This window comes from Elephas maximus, chromosome 11 (assembly GCF_024166365.1).
Source record: "Elephas maximus indicus isolate mEleMax1 chromosome 11, mEleMax1 primary haplotype, whole genome shotgun sequence".
In the NCBI taxonomy this organism is placed as follows: Eukaryota; Metazoa; Chordata; class Mammalia; order Proboscidea; family Elephantidae; genus Elephas; species Elephas maximus.
In genome coordinates this window covers 115,005,717-115,023,487 of record NC_064829.1, presented here as the reverse complement: position 1 = coordinate 115,023,487, position 17,771 = coordinate 115,005,717, and the positions used below count along the sequence as shown (strand labels likewise).

General features: G+C 49.8%; 2 protein-coding genes across 3 annotated transcripts; one reads left to right on the top strand and one right to left on the bottom strand.

The window, feature by feature from the left end:
* The first annotated feature begins 9,791 nt into the window (after positions 1–9,791).
* Positions 9,792–12,974, top strand: TYROBP (transmembrane immune signaling adaptor TYROBP). Of its 2 annotated transcripts, none has more exons than XM_049901804.1 (6): positions 9,792–9,925; positions 10,932–11,049; positions 11,420–11,446; positions 11,602–11,736; positions 11,920–11,963; positions 12,732–12,974. In XM_049901804.1, exons 2-6 carry the CDS (start codon positions 10,989–10,991, stop codon positions 12,795–12,797), a joined length of 333 nt encoding a protein of 110 aa, XP_049757761.1. In that variant the 5' UTR covers positions 9,792–9,925; positions 10,932–10,988; the 3' UTR covers positions 12,798–12,974. The 2 variants fall into 2 exon arrangements, with proteins under 2 accessions (XP_049757761.1, XP_049757760.1); XM_049901803.1 differs by having other exon boundaries at positions 11,917–11,963.
* A 307-nt stretch (positions 12,975–13,281) lies between these two features.
* Positions 13,282–15,462, bottom strand: HCST (hematopoietic cell signal transducer). Its single transcript, XM_049901361.1, has 3 exons — positions 14,593–15,462; positions 13,656–13,787; positions 13,282–13,429 (listed from the first exon to the last, which is right to left on the bottom strand). The coding sequence occupies exons 1-3, from the start codon at positions 14,675–14,677 to the stop codon at positions 13,389–13,391; spliced, it is 258 nt and encodes an 85-aa protein (XP_049757318.1). The 5' UTR covers positions 14,678–15,462; the 3' UTR covers positions 13,282–13,388.
* Between the last annotated feature and the right edge of the window lie 2,309 nt (positions 15,463–17,771).

Genomic DNA, 17,771 nt, shown 5'->3' with positions numbered 1-17,771 from the left:
AATACAAGAAAGATGTTTACCTGTGTTTTATTGACTATGCAGAGGCATTCGACTGTGTGGATCATAACAAATTATGGATAACATTGCGAAGAATGGGAATTCCAGAACACTTCATTGTGCTCATGAGGAATCTGTACACAGTTCAAGAGGGAGTTGTTCGAGCAGAACAAGGGGATACTGTGTGATTTAAAGTCAGGAAAGGTGTGCGTCAGGGTTGTATTCTTTCACCATACCTATTCAATCTGTATGCCGAGCAAATAATCCGAGAAGCTGGACTGTATGAAGAAGAATGAGGCATCAGGATTGGAGGAAGACTCGTGAACAACCTCCATTATGCAGATGACACAACCTTGCTTGCTGGAAGTAAAGAGGCCTTGAAGCACTTACTAATGAAGATCAAAGACCACAGCCTTCAGTATGGATTATACCTCAACATAAAGAAAACAAAAATCCTCACAACTGGACTAAGAAGCAACATCATGATAAACGGGAAAAAGATTAAAGTTGTCGAGGATTTCATTTTACTTGAACCCACAATCAATATCCATGAAAGCAGAAGTCAGGAAATCAAAAGTCACATTGCATTGGGCAAATGTGCTACAAAAGACCTCTTTAAAGTGTTGAAAAACAAAGATGTCACTTTGAAGACTAAGGTGTTTTGAATCACCTCCTATGCATGTGAAAACTAAACGATGAATAAAGAAGACCGAAGACGCCTTTGAATTGTGGTGCTGGAGAAGAATATGGAATATACCATGGACTGCCAGAACAATGAATAGATCTGTCTTGGAAGATGTACAGCCAGAGTGCTCCTTAGAAGCAAGGATGGTGCAACTGCGTCTCACATACTTTGGACATGTTGTCAGGAGTGATCGGTCCCTGGAGGAAGACATCATGCTTGGTAAGGTAGAGGGTGGGTGAAAAGGAGGAAGACCTTCAAAGAGATGGACTGACGCAGTGACTGCACAATGTGCTCAAGCATGACAACGACTGTGAAGATGGCACAGGACCGGGCAGTGTTTCATTCTGTTGTACACAGGGTTGCTATGAGTCAGAACCGACTCGATGGCACCTAACAACGACAACATCAACAACAACAACAAAAACCTGGAAGTCCGAGCCTCTCCAGCAAAAGTGGACCAGTCCTTTTGAGGTGTTACTAGCAACTCTGACCTCCATCAAGCTCAGCAGTCTAAAAGCTTAGATCCATCCTACCCAAGTAAAGAAAACTGTTCTACTAGACATTGAGGGACAAACCTGTCAGAACTGTGAGAACTGGACTTGCAAACCTATTAAAGACCTGAATACTTGTATGCAAAACACCCTCCTGCATAGATTCAATCCCAAACTCTTAATCTTCTTCATGGTATTATATACACTGCTTTTTTGTTTCTTTGTATTGTGTTTAAACAAGTCAGATTGGTAAGAGGCTGAGAGCCCTCTAGCCACCATAAGAATGGTAATGATTGTTGCTATTCCTCTCCAAGAGATTCTCGTAGCCCAGGCTAAGTGGGAAAAAAACCGATTCATCCAACTTTCCAAGTCTGATTCCCAGGGAGATAATCTGAGCAATTGTTGAATCTGCCATCTATTTCCCACCTCCTCTGCTAACTCAAAAGTTCCCTGGAAAATCCCTATCCCCTTATAGGACACAACAGATTTGGTTCACGATTGTCCAATAGTTTAGAACGGCCACTGGTCGTAAGTGACCTATGCACGAAGAAAAGTAAGGAATGAGGCAGATGGCCTCGGAGCCCAACCCTTCTAAAAAACACCTGCTCTGTGAAGAGTGAGCTTCTTGGATCAAGTAGACACATGAGACTATGTGGGCAGCTCCTGTCTGGAGAGGAGATGAGAGGGCAGAGGGGGTCAGAAGCTGGCTGAATGGAGACGAAAATAGAGAGTGGAGGGAAGGAGTGTGCTGTCTCATTACGGGGAGAGCAACTAGGAGTATATAGCAAGGTGTATATAAATTTTTGCATGACAGACTGACTTGATTTTGTAAACTTTCACTTAAAGCACAATAAAAATAAAAATAAAAAGAAACACCTGCTCTGGCTTATCCTTCTACACTGAGCAGAACAAGCCGCACATTCTTCTGAAATTGTCCTTGACAAGACAACCACAGAACAGGTCATAGGCGGCCTCACTCTACTTCTGGGTGGAGACTTAACATGCTAATAAAGGAAAACTGACTTCTTCCTCCATCCTGGGAGATTGAACCCTTGTCTAGAAAAAATGCAGTCATCCCCGAACTCTGAGCACCTGCATGATTGTTAATCCTGAATATTCATGATGAATTTGCATTTCCTTGTCTGCTGTCTGTAAAAGGCCATCTCTCCAAGCTGCCTGCAAACAGTCTTGGAGGCAATAGCCCCAATTGCTCCTTCCTTGAGTAATAAAATAAAGGTACCTTTCTTCTCCCACCTCAGCCTCTTGTTAATTGGCAATAAAAAGTCGTCTGAGCAGAACCTGGGGTTTCCACCTGGCGAAACAGATTGCTGTGAAACGGTGGTAGTGGCAGAAGCAGCATCTGTCTACCTTATGGGAGATGAAGTGAACCAAGATGGGCCCAAGGCTGATCCCTGTGAGGTGGAGGTCAGACATACTCCACTCTCCGATCTTTTCACCATTTCCGACACCAGCTGTCCTCCCCGCGGCACTCTCTAATTCTCCACTCGGTTCTGTAATTTGCTGCAATGGCTACACAGGACTCACAGACTGTACTTACAGCTAAGTGTTTTATTAAGGAAGTAACAGGGTACAACACGGTACCAGGATCAATGGACTACAACTCAGCATCAGGATCCGGAAGCATGTAGGCAAGTCTCCCTTCTTCAGTGCAGGACAGCTCTCTCAGCGTCTCTTGGCTGTGGAGGCCTCTTCTTGGCCCTGCCATCTGTCACCACCAGCTCTGCTGCTGGGCCCCTTCCAGGCTTGCTCCTGTCTTCAGTGTTACAGCCCTTGACCCAGTGTTAGAGCTCTCTTAGGAGATTCCTTGCCTCCTTTCTCTCTCTCTCTGCTTCTTTTCTTTCTTCCTTCTGCTTCTCTTCCTGTTTCTTTCTGTTTCTAAAACCTTTGCTGCTTATATATACAAACTGCTTGTCAATCTCAAGGCCTAGCCCTCATATCAGGGCCATGAACGGACCAACCCCCTCTCAGCAGGCCACAAACACTTCATTTACATAGTAGGCTACTGTCTTAGGGTGAGTTCTCCAGAGAAGCAAAACCAGTAAAATGTATAGAGAGAGATTTACATCAAGGAAACGCCTCGCGCGATTGTAGAGGCCGGAAGGTCCCGAGACCGTGGATCGGGATAGAGGTTTCTCTCGTAGCCGCAGGGGCTGGTGAACCCAAGATCGGCAGGTCGGAAGGCAAGGCTCTCACTCACAGGCTGCGAAGAGCAAAGAATCCCAAGATCGGTGGTCAGAGAGTAGGGCCTCGCTCACAGGCTGTGAAGATTGACAAATCCCAAGATCTGCAGATAAGCTGACAGCTCGAGTCCCAAGAACCTGAGGTCAGACATACAGGAGGCAGTGCAGGATCCAGAGTGAAGAAAAAGCCAGAACATCTGCTTATATTCAGATGCAGACCACAGCTCCCAGGACTCTCCCCTTCAACTGACTGGCTACTCACAGCACATTCCAGCATGGGAGTGATCACATATAAACACTGAGAATCCTGGCCCAGTCAAGTTGACACACAATCCTAACCATCATAGCTACTGACACTTCATTCGCACAGTCTATTGACCAGTCGCTGCAAGGTGCATATCAACCACAGGGCAGGCTGCAGCCCAGGGCCAGGCAAAAAGTACCAAACCACAAGCTGTTTACAACTTACCCGGAAATGTCCATCAGCCTAGACAAAAGTAACAAACCCTCTGGGGCAGAAAACTAGGGCAAAGGTCACTCCTCAGGGCTTAGGGGAGAAATCTCTCAAGCTGTTTTTCCAAAGAACCCAGGCAAAAGCTCACATGAACTCGTCTCACCACAGTTGCCCACCTTACTTCCCACGCTGTCCAACAGCCAGATGAAGTCCTATGGCCACTTTGAATGAAAATTGAGCTGAAAAACATAATCTCAGGCACTGCTAAAAATTCTACAAAAAAAGAGGTAAGAGGATATTGGGGAATACTACCATTCTTACCTGGAAGACAGGCCTGGTGATCTACTTCTGAAAATCAGCCCATGAAAACTCTATGGATCACAATGGTCCAATCCACAGCTGACCATGGGGGTGACACAGGGCTGGGCAGCAGTTTGTTCCATTGTGCATGAGATCGTCATGAGTCAGGGGCCAACTCAACAGCAGCTGACAGCAACAACAAAAGTAACCACCCTTATCTGCCAAGTGATTGATTTAAGAAGAAATGGTGTACTCTTCAAAAAATTAAAAATAGAAGCAGCATATGACCCAGCAATTCCACTCCTAGGTATATACCCAAAGGACTTAAAAGCAATGACGTGAACAGGCATATGTACACCAATGTTCACTGCAGCACTATTCACAATAGCCAAGATATGGAAACACCTAAAGGTCCATCAATAGATGAATGGACAAACAAAATGTGGTACATACATACAATGGAATACTACTCAGCCATGAAGAGAAATGAAGTCCTGATACTTGCTATGACATGGATAAATCTGGAAGACATCATGCTGAGTGAAATAAGTCAGTCACAAAAAGACAAATATTGTAAGATATCACTTACATGAAATGACAGGAACAGGTGAATGTATAGAGACCAAAGTTCGTTAGTGGTTATGGGGGGCCGGGGAGGGGCATTTTTGAGAAAACAAGTGTTTCTGCTTATGGCGATGGGTAATCTGGCATCGATTAAGGGTAATGGTTGCACAACATGATTAATATAATTGATATCACTAACATATACACCTAAAAAAGGTTGAACTAGCTGATGTTGTGTTATATATATTTCTAACGCCTGCCCCCTGAAAAAAGAAAGAAAGAAAGAAAAAAAAGACACCTTCTTTTTATTATTATTATTATTTTTTTATTAACTTTTATTAAGCTTCAAGTGAACGTTTACAAATCCAATCAGTCTGTCACATATAAGTTTACATACATCTCACTCCCTACTCCCACTTGCTCTCCCTTTCTTGAGTCAGCCCTTTCAGTCTCTCCTTTCTTGACAATTTTGCCGGCTTCTCTCTCTCTCTATCCTCCCATCCCCCCTCCAGACAAGAGTTGCCAACACAATCTCAAGTGTCCACCTGATATAATTAGCTCACTCTTCATCAGCGTCTCTCTCCCACCCGCTGACCAGTCCCTTTCATGTCTGATGAGTTGTCTTCGGGGATGGTTCCTGTCCTGTGCCAACAGAAGGTCTGGGGACCATGGCCGCCGGGATTCCTCTAGTCTCAGTCAGACCATTAAGTCTGGTCTTTTTATGAGAATTTGGGGTCTGTATCCCACTGATCTCCTGCTCCCTCAGGGGTCCTCTGCTGTCCTCCCTGTCAGGGCAGTCATCGATTGTGGACGGGCACCAACTAGTTCTTCTGGTCTCAGGATGATGTAGGTCTCTGGTTCATGTGGCCCTTTCTGTCTCTTGGGCTCTTAGTTGTCGTGTGGCCTTGGTGTTCTACATTTTCCTTTGCTCCAGGTGGGTTGAGACCAATTGATGCATCTTAGATGGCCGCTTGTTAGCATTTAAGACCTCAGACGCCACATTTCAAAGTGGGATGCAGAATGATTTCATACTGCCAAACACCTCACAAAATTTGTTTTCTTGGTTTGGAGGTTTAGGGTCATGGTTTCATGAGATGTTCCACTCCTTTAGCCTAATAACGATTTTAGTGCTTCTGTTCTACCTGTCGTATAGTTCCTGGGGTCTTAAAAGCTTGCCAGTAGCCATCCAAAGTACAACAATTGGTCTCTATTCACCTGGAACACCAGAAGAAGCAGGAGGGTCAGGATTCTGAGGAGGAACTGGAATGCAGGCCTAACTGCCTCCATGAACTACTGCCTCCTTTGCCATGAGACTAGAAGAACTGGATGGTGCCCAGCTACCATTTCTGGGCATTTTGTTCAAAGATTCTATAGAAGAATTCTGATCAAAAGGGGAAAAAAAATGTGGCACAGAATTTAAAAGTCTAATGGAATCCAGAATTTCTAGAGCCATTGAAGCTGGGTGACTCCATGAAACTGTTGCCCTGAGGAAATCTTTAAACCTTAAACCTCAAACCTCAAGCCAGAATTAGTTCCTTAAGTCTTCTTTAAACCAAACGATAGTTTAGCGTAATTAGAAGAGAATGTCTGTTTGAGCATTGTGTTCTTTTAAAGAATTATTTATATGTGATCAACTTGTTAACAGCAACTCAAAAGGTTAGATGAGAAGCTTAGGGGGTGGTGAGTTTGTATTAACGATGGTAAAACATATGGAAAAAGATATCAAGGAAGGTGGCACAATTTGAAGAATATAACCAATATCACCGAATTGTACATATAGGAATTGTTGAATTGGTGTATGTTTTGTTTTGCATATTTTCACCAAAAAAATAGAGGAAGAAATAGTGGCCATGTCTGGGATACCTTTAAACCTCTCAGAGACAAGGAGCCATGTTTAATTCAACCTGTTACCACTGGTGGTCATTTAGTCCAACACCCAATGAATATTTAGTGAGCGCCTACTCTGCGCTGGGAGCCCTGGTGGCACGGTGGTTAAGAGCTTGGCCGCTAACCAAAAGCTCAGCATTGGAATCCACCAGTTGATCCTTGGAAGCCTGATGGGCAGTTGTAGTCTGTCCTACAGGGTTGCTATGAGTCGGAACTGACTCGACAGCACCGGGTGTCAGTACTGTGTGCTGAGAATACAACAGTGAACAAGGCAGAAAGGTACCTGTTCTCATGGAGTTTCCATTCCAGAGGAAGTGGCGAATGGTAAAAACAGGAACCCATCAGTCAGAATTTCAGGTATGACAAATACCAGAAAGAAAAATTAAACTGGGGGTGGGAGGTGACTTCAGTTGTGGTGGTCAGGGCAAGCCTCTGTGAGAGAGTGACATTTGAGTTCATGAGAAAAGACCAGTTATACAAAGATTTTGGGAAAAACCGCATAGGCAGGAACAACAGCAAGTACGGAGGCCCTGAGGTGTGAATACCAAGAAGAAAAAACAAACCTGTTGCCGTGGAGTCGATGCCAACTCACAGCAACCCTATAGGACAGAGTAGAACTGCCCCATAGGGTTTCCAGGGAGCAGCTGGTGGATTCCAACTGCCAGCCTTTTGGTTAGCAGCCGAGGCCCCTAACCACTGCACCACCAGGGGCTCCGTGAGGTGTGGATAAGCTTGGCTCATTCAAGAAACAGCAAGCAGGCTGGAGTAGCTGGAATAGAGTGTGTGAGGGGAGAGAGGTGGGAGGGGAGGGCAGGGAGATGGTTGGGGGAAGGATCTTGTGGGCCTCACCCGTCTTTATGGAATCACAGGTTTTTATTTTTCTTGGTTAAATACCTAATAGTGGAATTGCTCCATCGCTGGATAGGCGAATGTTTAACTATCTAAGAAACCGCCGATCTGTGTTCCAAAGTGCTTGCGCTCCCTTATTCCTGTCGTTCCGGAGCCTCGCTGACACTCGATGGGGTCAGTCCTTTTCTTGTTAGTCATCCTGGTGGGCGTGTAGTGTACTTCACTGCGGTTACACTTTGCATTTCCTTAATGACTAATGCCGCCGAGTGCTCCTCTCATGCTTATCGGCCATTTGTATCTATCTCTTATGACACGTCTGTTCAAGTCTTTCGGTGGTTTAAAAAATTACTTTTAAAAAGCTCCTTCAGGCCATCGAGGGGTGAAAGTGGAAGCAGGGAGAGAGGGAGGGGCTGTGACTTCCACAGAGACCAGCACCCTACAGGCTCAACACAGCCTAGTTTCTGGGAAAGTCGGCTTTGGCCTTCCCCAGCCGCTTGACTCTTGGGCTGCTGCCAGGAGAGGCTGAGATACTTTAAAGATCTTGCCTGGGGGCCCTCAGCCCTGTTTCCTGGGGCCAGGCAGGCACTATGGGGGTGGGGTGGGAGGAGCAGCACCCAGTCAGCCAGGTGACCTCCACAGCTGCCTCTGCTCTCACCAGTACAGGGGCCTTACCCGTCCCTGGAGCAGAGACCAGCCGGGTCTGCATTCCACTCCCTGCACCAGCCTGTCACCTCATCAGGGCCCCTGCCCGGGAGCAGTCTAGCCAACAAAACCTACTCCACGTCAGAAAGAGTGAGAAAGTTTGTTCAGGAGATGTTTGCATCACCGGGGACCCGGCAGCAACACAGGCTGTCTCTATGGAGTCCCAAAGAGCAGTTTTACGTCAGAGCTTATATAGAGTCTTACAAAGCTTCCAAGTGTTTTTGTATGCAGATGGCCTGGCCAGAGGAGTTATTCATCACAAGATAGATAGTGACAAAAGACTCTTTATCAGAGTAAAGACACACAAGCCCTCTTTATCAGGCTAAAGACAGACATATCAAACACCTGGGTCGAAAGTCACAGGTGGTCGGACAGAACAAAACAAAGTTATTTGCATCAGATTAAAACAAAGAACAAAATCATTAGCATTAGGTCAAAACAAAGTCCTTAATGAAGGTATGCGAAGGAGGAGGCAAGCAGAGGACAAAGAAAAACTTATAGGTTCATCATGGCGTTAGTTATGTCAAGCTCTCAGTCGCTCGTTTTGAAAAAGGAGAAACCATGCTGGGGAGTATTAGGGTCACAAGCGTAGTTGTACCGCTTATTAAAATACTGAAGTCCTTCACTTCTGGTTGGTAAAGAACCTCTTCCCCACAGGGCGCAAATGCCCCTGGCACCCCAGCCTGTTCCCTAGGGCCCCTTGGACTTCCCCACATTTGGGGTTTGATCAAATGTCGTCTGGGGACAGCCCAGACCTGGCCAGAGTTGGGAGGAGCAGATAAGTGGCTGACACTGATGGGTTGAGGGAGAATTTTGGTCAAGGTGAGCCCAGAACTGAAGATTTAAAATAATACCCAACAGTGACCATGGAAAGAAACCCTGGTGGCACAGTGGTTAAGAGCTCCACTGCTAACCAAAAGGTCGGCAGTTCGAATCCCCCAGGTGCTCCCCGGAAACTCTATGGGGCAGTTCTACTCTGTCCTATAGGGTCGCTAAGTGTTGGCATGGACTCGATGGCACTGGGTTTGGTTTTTTTTTGGTTGGACAGTGACGCTAATAATGGTGATTTCCGTTTACTGCACACAAACAGTACGCTGGCACTGCTCTAACATTTTATGTGAAACCTCACCAAACCTTCATAGTAACCTGGACCATCACAGCAGCCTGGTCTCCTCGCTCCTGTCCCTGCCCGCAGAGCTCTTCCCCACACGGAGCCGTGGGAGCCTGTGACCACCTGAGTCACATCACAGCCCTCCTGGCTCAGGGCTCCCCAAGCCTCTGCTCTCCCCTGTGCTCACTCCAGCCACGAGGAGGGTCACGGTGGGCCCTAAGGTGGGCTCTACGCTCACCTTACAGGAGGGATTTAGGTTCTTTAGTGACAGGACTTGGCCAGGCTGGGGCAGTGGCGGTGGCCATTAGCAGCCAGCGATGCCTCAGCCTGAGCCCTGACCCTCCTCCAGACCACAAACCCTGCCCCTGCTGGCCACCCAGCGTCTGCCCACGCCAGCATCCAGTTTCCCCTTTTCTGTCCAGAGCCTTGGCCCAGGGAACTGTGGGATGTGGCAATAGGACGGGGGAGGGGGCTTCCTGCAGCTGGCCCATCCCCCCAGCACCCTAACCTCAGGTTCCTTCTTCCTGGGCTTCAGCTGGGGCTAGATGTTCCCGCTTCCTCCCGGGTGACCTGTCTCAGTCCTCTTCCCAGCCACTTCTTTGTTCGGTGGGACGGCCCAGCTTGGCACAGTGGTCACTACGTTGTCCCGCCACGTGGCTCCCCCCAGGCTCATGTGTCTGTGCGGTGCGTATCTGTGTCACCGTCTACGCTGCTCCCTCTTTCTCTGCCTGGTCATTGTTTTCTCCTTCCCATCTTTCTTCCTGCTTGTTTGCTTTTGGTTTCTGCGGAAGAACCAAAAAACTGCCTTTGGGGACTGGGTTGATTTCCACCTTATTTGCTGTGTGACCTTGGGCAAGTGTCTTTACACCTCTGGAGTGATAAATATTTACCTCAGAAGTGTGTTACAGGCATTAAATGAGTTAGCACTTAAGACAGAGCCTTAAATCATTCTGTCCCACATCCTGATAGCTGTATTTTGTTTTTCCTCAATTTTATTTATTTTGTTGCTGTTGTTGAGAATATACACCGATGACTGTATTTTAATATCCTAAGAACATCGTAAGGTTCTGAATATCAAATAATAATAATTATACCCTTTACCATCAAGTCAATTCCAACTCATAGTGACCCTATAGGTCAGGGTAGAACTGCCCTATAGGGTTTCCAAGGAGTGGCTGGTGGATTTGAATAGCCGACCCTTTGGTTAGCAGCTGAGTTCTTAACCACTGTGCCACCAGGGCTCCCAATTATAATTACAGCCAACACGTGTGAAAGGAAAGCTGACAAGTGTCAGACCCTGTTCTAGGGACATTAATCGATTTAGTCCTTACAACAACCCTATGAAGCAGATACTATTTCATTCACTATTTCACAGACGAGGAAAACCAAGACCCAGAGAGACGGAGTGACTTGCTCAGAATTGCCTAGTCAGGAAGAGGCAGAGGTGGCTTAGGTCAGTCAGCCAGTGACCCTCATGTTAGAATGAAGTCTGGCCCCGATGAGTGAGAGAGGTCAAGAGCTGATAATATGGTGCCCTTTGCCTGCAACGTCCATCCTTTGGGGATGTAGCGTCATCCCTGCGGCGTTTGGGCCTGATTCTTGCTGCTGTTCTCTCTCTGGCCCTCCTCCTATACCGTCCCCTCCTCCCTCCTGCCACCACCCGCCTCAGACTTCCTCCTTCACTTCGTAGGACGCTAAGCCACAGCCACTGGCCCTTAGACTGGTGTCCAGCGGCATCGCCTGCATCATGGTGGGCATCGGACCCTCTGGGAGACTCCTGCTTCTGCCTCTTCTGCTGGCTGTGGGTGGTGAGTCGGGGCCTTCTGCATCTGCCTCTGGGGTCTCAGGTTCAGCTGGGGGCAGGCCAGGGAGCAGGGTAGAAAGAGGAAACCAAAGGGGAAGGTTGGGACAGGAGCCGATCCCCAGGCCCCTAAAGCCTGTGAGTCTCTACCGGAGACTGAGACTCCAAGACTTGGCCTCCGGTGGAAGCAGTGGCAGGGGACATCCAAGGGTGTCACAACAGGACAAGTCAGAGTAGAGGTAACACAGTCCACCAGGTCCCACCAGAAACTGCTTTCTCCCCTTGCCTTCTGGTGTCAGGAAACACCCGCCCCAGCTTCTATCAACACTACCCCGTCACAGTCCCGTATGTCAGCTTACCTTTTTTTCCTTCCTCAGGTCTCAGTCCTGCCCAGGCCCAGAGTGGTAAGAATCCAGACCCTGGTTTCTCTCCCCAGCTCCCGCATCTCTGTCCCTTCCCCAGTCTCTCCAAACCTCCCTCTGCTGGCTACCTGCCCCCCACCCCCACGCCTGCCCAAACTCCTGGCCCCCACTGACTTCCCCTGACCCCTGTGCCACAGAGTGCAAGTGCGCTACAGTTGGCCCTGGTGTGCTGGCTGGAATCGTGCTGGGGGACCTGTTGTTGACACTCCTCATCGCCCTGGCTGTGTACTCTCTGGGCCGGCTGGTCCCTCAGAAACGAGGGGCTGCAGAAAGTGAGTGGGACTGGTGGGAGCTGGCCTGGGACAGTCTGAGGACGTGCCTGGGGGGCAGGTATTAAGTTCCCAGGTCACAACCCACCAAAGGGATGGTGCTGGAGGGGCGGATTTTGAAGCCACAAAGTGATTTCAGTTCAGCACCCTGTCCACCTCCTCCTCTTACGCCCCTTCTCTCAGCAGTGACCCGGAAACAGCGCGTTAATGAGACCGAGTCACCTTACCAGGTGAGTACACAGCTTCTCTTCCTCAAGTCTTAACTCCTGTCCTTAGGGTCCGGGTCCCAAACGCCCCCCTCCATCCCTTCCAGGCCTCAGACTCTCAAACTGCTCCCCCCAATAACTCCCCAAACCCTTGAAGGCAAATAAAAACATGGGGCATTTGTCCAAAACCTGTTTTAACAATGACCTTAGCTTCAGGTTAAAACGTGTGTGGAGGACACTGAGGGGTGAATTTACCTTTGCAAGGCAAGTTGTGCCTTACTCAGAAGGCAGGCTCAGGATTATTTGGGAGAAGGCATTTCGCAGGTGGCCATGGACCAGCAGCAAAGCTTAGGCCCTAGCTGGGCAGATAGACTTGGAGTAAATAAACAAGATAATTTTGGGAGGCATCATAAAGGAAATAAAGCAGGCTGATGTGGTAGTAGCTGGGGTGTCGGGGGAGGAAACTATAGGTGGGGAAATCAAGCAGTGCCTCCATAAGGAGGTGACATTGAGCCACCCATGAGAAGATCTAGGGGATTGGTGTTCCAAGCAGAGAGAAGGGCCCCTCGCAAACGCCCTGAAGCTGGGGCATAACCACGAGGCAGAAGGGGAAGGGGCACACTGAATGCGCTTTAATACAATCCAGACCGCTGCTGTGGGTTTCAAGGTTGAAGAAGCTGGCAGGTGCCTCACAGGCCACTAGGAGAGGCTGGAGTTTGTTCTAAGTTTATTTGGTGGACCCCTTGCACTGATGGTCCCCAACCTGTTCACCCACTGCCCTCATTCCTTTAGGAGCTCCAGGGTCAAAGGTCGGATTTATACAGTGATCTCAACACACAGAAGCCGTATTACAAATGAGCCTGAACCACGGCAGCCATCTGCCTGACGCCTGGATCTAGTCATTCCTGATACCCACCCAGCACCCCATTCCTACCCCCACCGAGACACCGATCCACAGTATATCCTCCTAGAGATATCAGCCCTCTCCCTACCACCATCCCCCAAATAAAAAAATAAAGATGGAGCACAAAAACACTGCGGAGTTGGGTCAAATCCTTGGGAATGGGGATATATGGGGTCCTTTGGAGCCCTGGTGGTGCAGTGGTTAAGCACTAGGGCTGCTAACCAAAAGGTCGGCAGTTCGAATCCATCAGCTGCTCTTTGGAAACCCTGTGGGGCGGTTCTCTGTCGTATAGGGTCACTATGAGTTGGAATGGTTCGGTTTTTTGGTAAAGGGGGATTTGGACCCCCCCCCAAAATTTTTTTTTTGGACCCAAAAACAGCTAAATAGGAGTGATGCTTTGGGGACTTTGGGGTTCTTTGAGGAAGAATTAGAACTAGAGGCATTTCAATTGTTTTATTCCAAAATGGGGGGGAGGTCCTGTGCCACCACATGCAATTAAGGATCGGAGAGTCAGATGTCCGTCCAAGGTCCCAGTTACGGGGCGGTCAGCCCCTGACAGGCATGTTGATGTAGACTTTGTCAACTTCTGGAGGTGAGAGAGAGAAAGTGTGAAGCCTGGCCCCCCAGCCCCCACCCCACATCTCTACCTCCCTGGAGACTCTGCTTCAGGGGTTTCCTCAGGAGTTCCCCTAGGCACCGCCCCCAGGGTTTCCCCAGCATCTCCTCCAGGGCTTCCCCGGGGCTCCCCTCCCTGAGGGCCCCCTTCTTAGGGATGCCCCCCTCCATAAACCCCACCCCATCCCTACCCTCACCTTGCGTGGGTTGGTGGCGTGGGCGTGCACACATGAATACCACCCCCACGATGAGTAGTGACAGGACTGCGTCAGCGGCCACAAGGCCCACCAGGAGTGGCAAGGAGAGAGGCCCACATCCCCAACAAGTACCTGGAGGGTGGGGGCCGAGACAAGAAGGAAGCTGAGGGGAGTTCTTGACTCCTAGGACTCTGCTTCGGACTGGGGGAGGCAGGGGAAGTCCTGGGCGGGGGGAGAGGATCCCAGATTTCCTGGGCCTGTAGTAGGGATGAAAGGGAAGACAGAGATGCAGAGAGAGGCTGGGGACGTCCCAGGACACCTGGGGCTGGGCTTAGCTGGTACTCTCAGAGAGAAGCTGGGGGGTCGCAGATTCCATGGGGCTACGATTTAGTGATGAGGGGGGTGAGATGGGACCTGGAGACAGCCACAGATCTTCTAGGGCTGATGTGGGGGCAGGAGATGAGACAGTGACCTGGAGAGCAGTTTAGGGCTCCAGACCCTCAGGCACACATAACGGCTGGAGGTGGTGCCTGAAGCGCCGGGGTCGGGGGAGAAGGGAGCGTTTCTCTCTCAAAGGGGGCTGTTTGAGCTGCAGCCACTGTGGAAAGAGGGAAGGTGGGTCAGGGGAAAGAGGAGGTTCCCAACACAGGGTGCAGGGAAAGGTGATGTCTTGAGAAGGAGCCTCCACCCGGGGGAGATGAAATGGGAGAGGGGGCCAACAGAAAGCGGAAGATCTCAGAGAGAGACAGAAATTCCAAGGAGAGGCAGAGATCCAGCAATGAGAAGGGAAGATTAACAGCTACCCCAGAACTAGACTGCCCCACAAAAGGACCCAGGCCCTGAAGTGGAGTGGATCTTCAGAAAATTGCGGGGCACAAGGAGAAGGCCCGCCCTTAGTACACCTCCCTTCAGATGTCACCCAAGCCGCTCCTCTCACAAATTCTCGGCCTGTCACCCCTATAATCGCCGGCTTCACCTGGGAACAACATCAGCAGGAGCAGGATGCGGCCTGGAGGGGTCATGGCCACCTAGGGGCTGGAGAGTCCTGGCAGAGGGCTGTGGTCCAGAGAAGTCCTGAGGAGCAGCGGGGGGCAGAGAGGAAGCAGTAGCGGATGTCACCCAGCTGGTGGCAAGGCTCCCTGCTTCCTGTGTGTGTGGGTGGGTGGGGTGGAGGTGTCCCTGTGACTGCCTTGGGGGAACAACCTGGGGGTGAGGGACAGGGAGACCAGGGGAAATGCTGTCATTGTCCAGGTGGAGAGTGAAAGGTGGGCAAGGATAGGGATCCTGGAACTATTCTGCAGTTAGAGCCAGGAGAACTTGTTGACGGACTGGGTGTGGATGCGTGGGAAAGACAGGGATCCAGGATGACTGTCGTTTCTGACTTGGGCGACTGAAAAGGTAGAGGTTCCATCAGCAGAGACTAGGGTAGTGGGTTTGGGGGAAAATTCTGAGGTCTGGGCACACTGAGTTGGAAATGCCTGGTACAGCTCTTTCCAGAGATGCTGAGTGACCACAGAAGCAAACGCAAGTTCAGGGTATAAGTCTGGGCTGGAGATGTAAATTTGGGGACTGATGGCTTATGGGTGGTATTTAAAGCCAGGAGAAGGATGAGATCACCCAGGAAGTGAGTGCAGACTGAGGAAAGGCCCCTCCCTCCAGGAGAAAGAAAGAAGTAGAGGAATGATGGGGTGCTAAGAAGGGCAGGAAGTGAGGGTGGAGGGCCAGCAGAGGCGGAGTCCTGAAAGCGGCAGAGAAATGTGATCACCTTCGTCTGTGCTATGGGTGGTCACCCACATGGGAACAGAGAACTAACCTCCCAGATACTGAGTTCACAGCTTTGCCACAGCAGCCAGCAGTGTCTTTTTTTTTTTTTTTTATTGTGCTTCAAGTGAAAGTATACAAATCAAGTCAGTCTCTCATACAAAAATTTATATACACCTTGCTATAAACTCCTAAGTGCTCTCCCCCTAATGAGACAGCCTGCTCCTTCTCCACTCTCTCTTTTCCTGTCCATTCCACCAGCTCTGACCACCTCTGCCCTTTTATCTCCCCTCCAGATAGGAGATGCCAACATAGTCTCAAGTGTCTACTTGATCCAAGGAACTCATTCTTCACCAGCATCTTTTTCTATCCCGTTGTCCAGTCCAATCCCTGTCTGAAGACTTGGCTTTGGGAATGGTTCCTGTCCTGAGCTAACAGAAGGTCTGGGGGCCATGACCACCAGGGTCCTTCTAGTGTCAGACCATTAAGTCTGGTCTTCTTACGAGAATTTGAGGTCTGCATCCCACTGCTCTCCTGCTCTCTCAGGGGTTCTCTGTTGTGTTCCCTGTCAGGGCAGTCAAAGGTTGTAGCTGCACACCATCTAGTCCTTCTGGTCTCAGGCTGATGTAGTTTCTGGTTTATGTGGCCCTTTCTGTCTCTTGGGCTCATAATTACCTTGTGTCCTTAATGTTCTTCATTCTCCTTTGCCCCAGCTGGGTTGAGACCAATTGATGCATCTTAGATGACTGCTTGCTAGCGTTTAAGACCCCAGATGCCACTCTCCAAGGTGGGATGCTGAATGTTTTCTTAATAGATTTTTTTATGCCAATTGACTTAGATGTCCCCCTAAACCATGGTCCCCAAACCCCGACCCCTGCTACGCTGGCCTTTGAAGCATTCAGTTTATTCAGGAAACTTCTTTGCTTTTGGTTTAGTCCAGTCGTACCCAGCAGTGTCTTACTTGCCGTAATAAATTAAGTAAATGAGACCCGATCTCTGAAAAAAGGAGACGGTGAAGTAGGGAAGAGGGAGAAACTTGAGCCCACCTGTATCACTCCCGAAGGTCCCTGGGTGGGGAAGATGTTTGCGCTCAGCTACTAACCTGGGGCACACACCTACTCTTGTAACACGGATGGTTGCCATGAATCAGGAATCCACCACAACGGGTTTGGTTTTTCTTTTCTTTTTCAAAAACTGTGCTTTAGATGAAGGTTTACAAAGCAAAGTAGTTTCTCATTAAGCAATTAATACACTTATTGTTTCGTGACGTTAGTCGCCACCCCCACATGTCAACACTCTCCCCTTTTTGACCTTGGGTTCCCCATTTCATTCGTCCAGCTTTCCCGTCCCTTCCTGTCTTCTCCCATTTGCCTCTGGGTTGGTGTGCCTATTTAGTCTCCTACACACGGTTGAGCTATTTGTATTATTGTTTGTTTTATGGGCCTGTCTAATCTATGGCTGAAGGGTGAACCTCAGGAGTGATTTCCGTACTGAGTTAAAATTGTGTCTGGAGGCTTCTTTTTTCTTAATATCACTCCTACCCACAGAGTTTTTCTCCACTGAGACCAGGGAGTCCAGGCCCCTAGCCCTCTCATCCCCCAAGACCCAGAACTAACCCTCAGCCCAGGGCCCGGGAGTAGAGACTTCCAGCGCCCGCTTCGAAGAGGGACCCGGAAGTCCAGGCCCCAATGCCCTCCTACTCCAGGACTGAGGAATCTGGTACCCCAGGCTCCGTCTCCATCAAATCAAAGGTTGGGCCCCGCAACTCGGCCTTTCCCTGGAGACGCACGAGTACCGCCCTTCAGGGTGGCTCCGCCTGCTCAGTGACAAGGTTTGCTGCAGCGCGACATGGGGACTCCCGGGTCTGTGGGCGGGGCCCTGCCCAGGACGGGGCGGTGCCAGGCCCTAGTTTAAAAACTCGCGGGGACCGGACCCAAGATTGGGGACCCGGCGGCGGCTCCGCGGGGGATCAGCGAGGCTGGCGCAGCGCCGAGGCCGGGGCCCTGGGGCCCCGCCATCCGCGCCACGGAATCCCCGAGGTAATAGATGGGAGGGAAGGTGAGGCACGCCCTAATCCCCTAAAGGAGTGAAGGGCTGGGGATCAGGCTCTTGAGTCCCTGAGGGGCCCAGCTGGAGCATCAAAGTCCCGGGTCCTGAGAGTCAGGGTACCCGGTGTCTGGAGGGGACAGGGTGCTTAGAATCCTGGGGGCGTTTAATAGTGGACGTGGCAGGGATCCTGGACTCCTTGGTCCTGGGGGAGTAGAAGAATGGGGATCTGGACTCCTGGGTGCTGGAGGTGAAAGTGCTGGGGACCCCTATTTCTGGGTCCCGGGGAGGAGGGGGCTGGCGGACCGG

Bases quoted from the DNA above. Each gene is read 5' to 3' on its own strand.
- TYROBP (XM_049901803.1), top strand. From the start codon at position 10,989: ATGGTGGGCATCGGACCCTCTGGGAGACTCCTGCTTCTGCCTCTTCTG. The intron at 11,050-11,419 runs GTGAGTCGGGGC...TTCCTTCCTCAG, and splicing joins TCTTCTGCTGGCTGTGGGTG to GTCTCAGTCCTGCCCAGGCC. The intron at 11,447-11,601 runs GTAAGAATCCAG...CCTGTGCCACAG, and splicing joins TCCTGCCCAGGCCCAGAGTG to AGTGCAAGTGCGCTACAGTT.
- HCST (XM_049901361.1), bottom strand. From the start codon at position 14,677: ATGACCCCTCCAGGCCGCATCCTGCTCCTGCTGATGTTGTTCCCAGGT. The intron at 13,788-14,592 runs GTGAGAGGAGCG...CCCACCCTCCAG, and splicing joins GGGTGACAGGCCGAGAATTT to GTACTTGTTGGGGATGTGGG. The intron at 13,430-13,655 runs GTGAGGGTAGGG...TCTCACCTCCAG, and splicing joins ACGCCACCAACCCACGCAAG to AAGTTGACAAAGTCTACATC.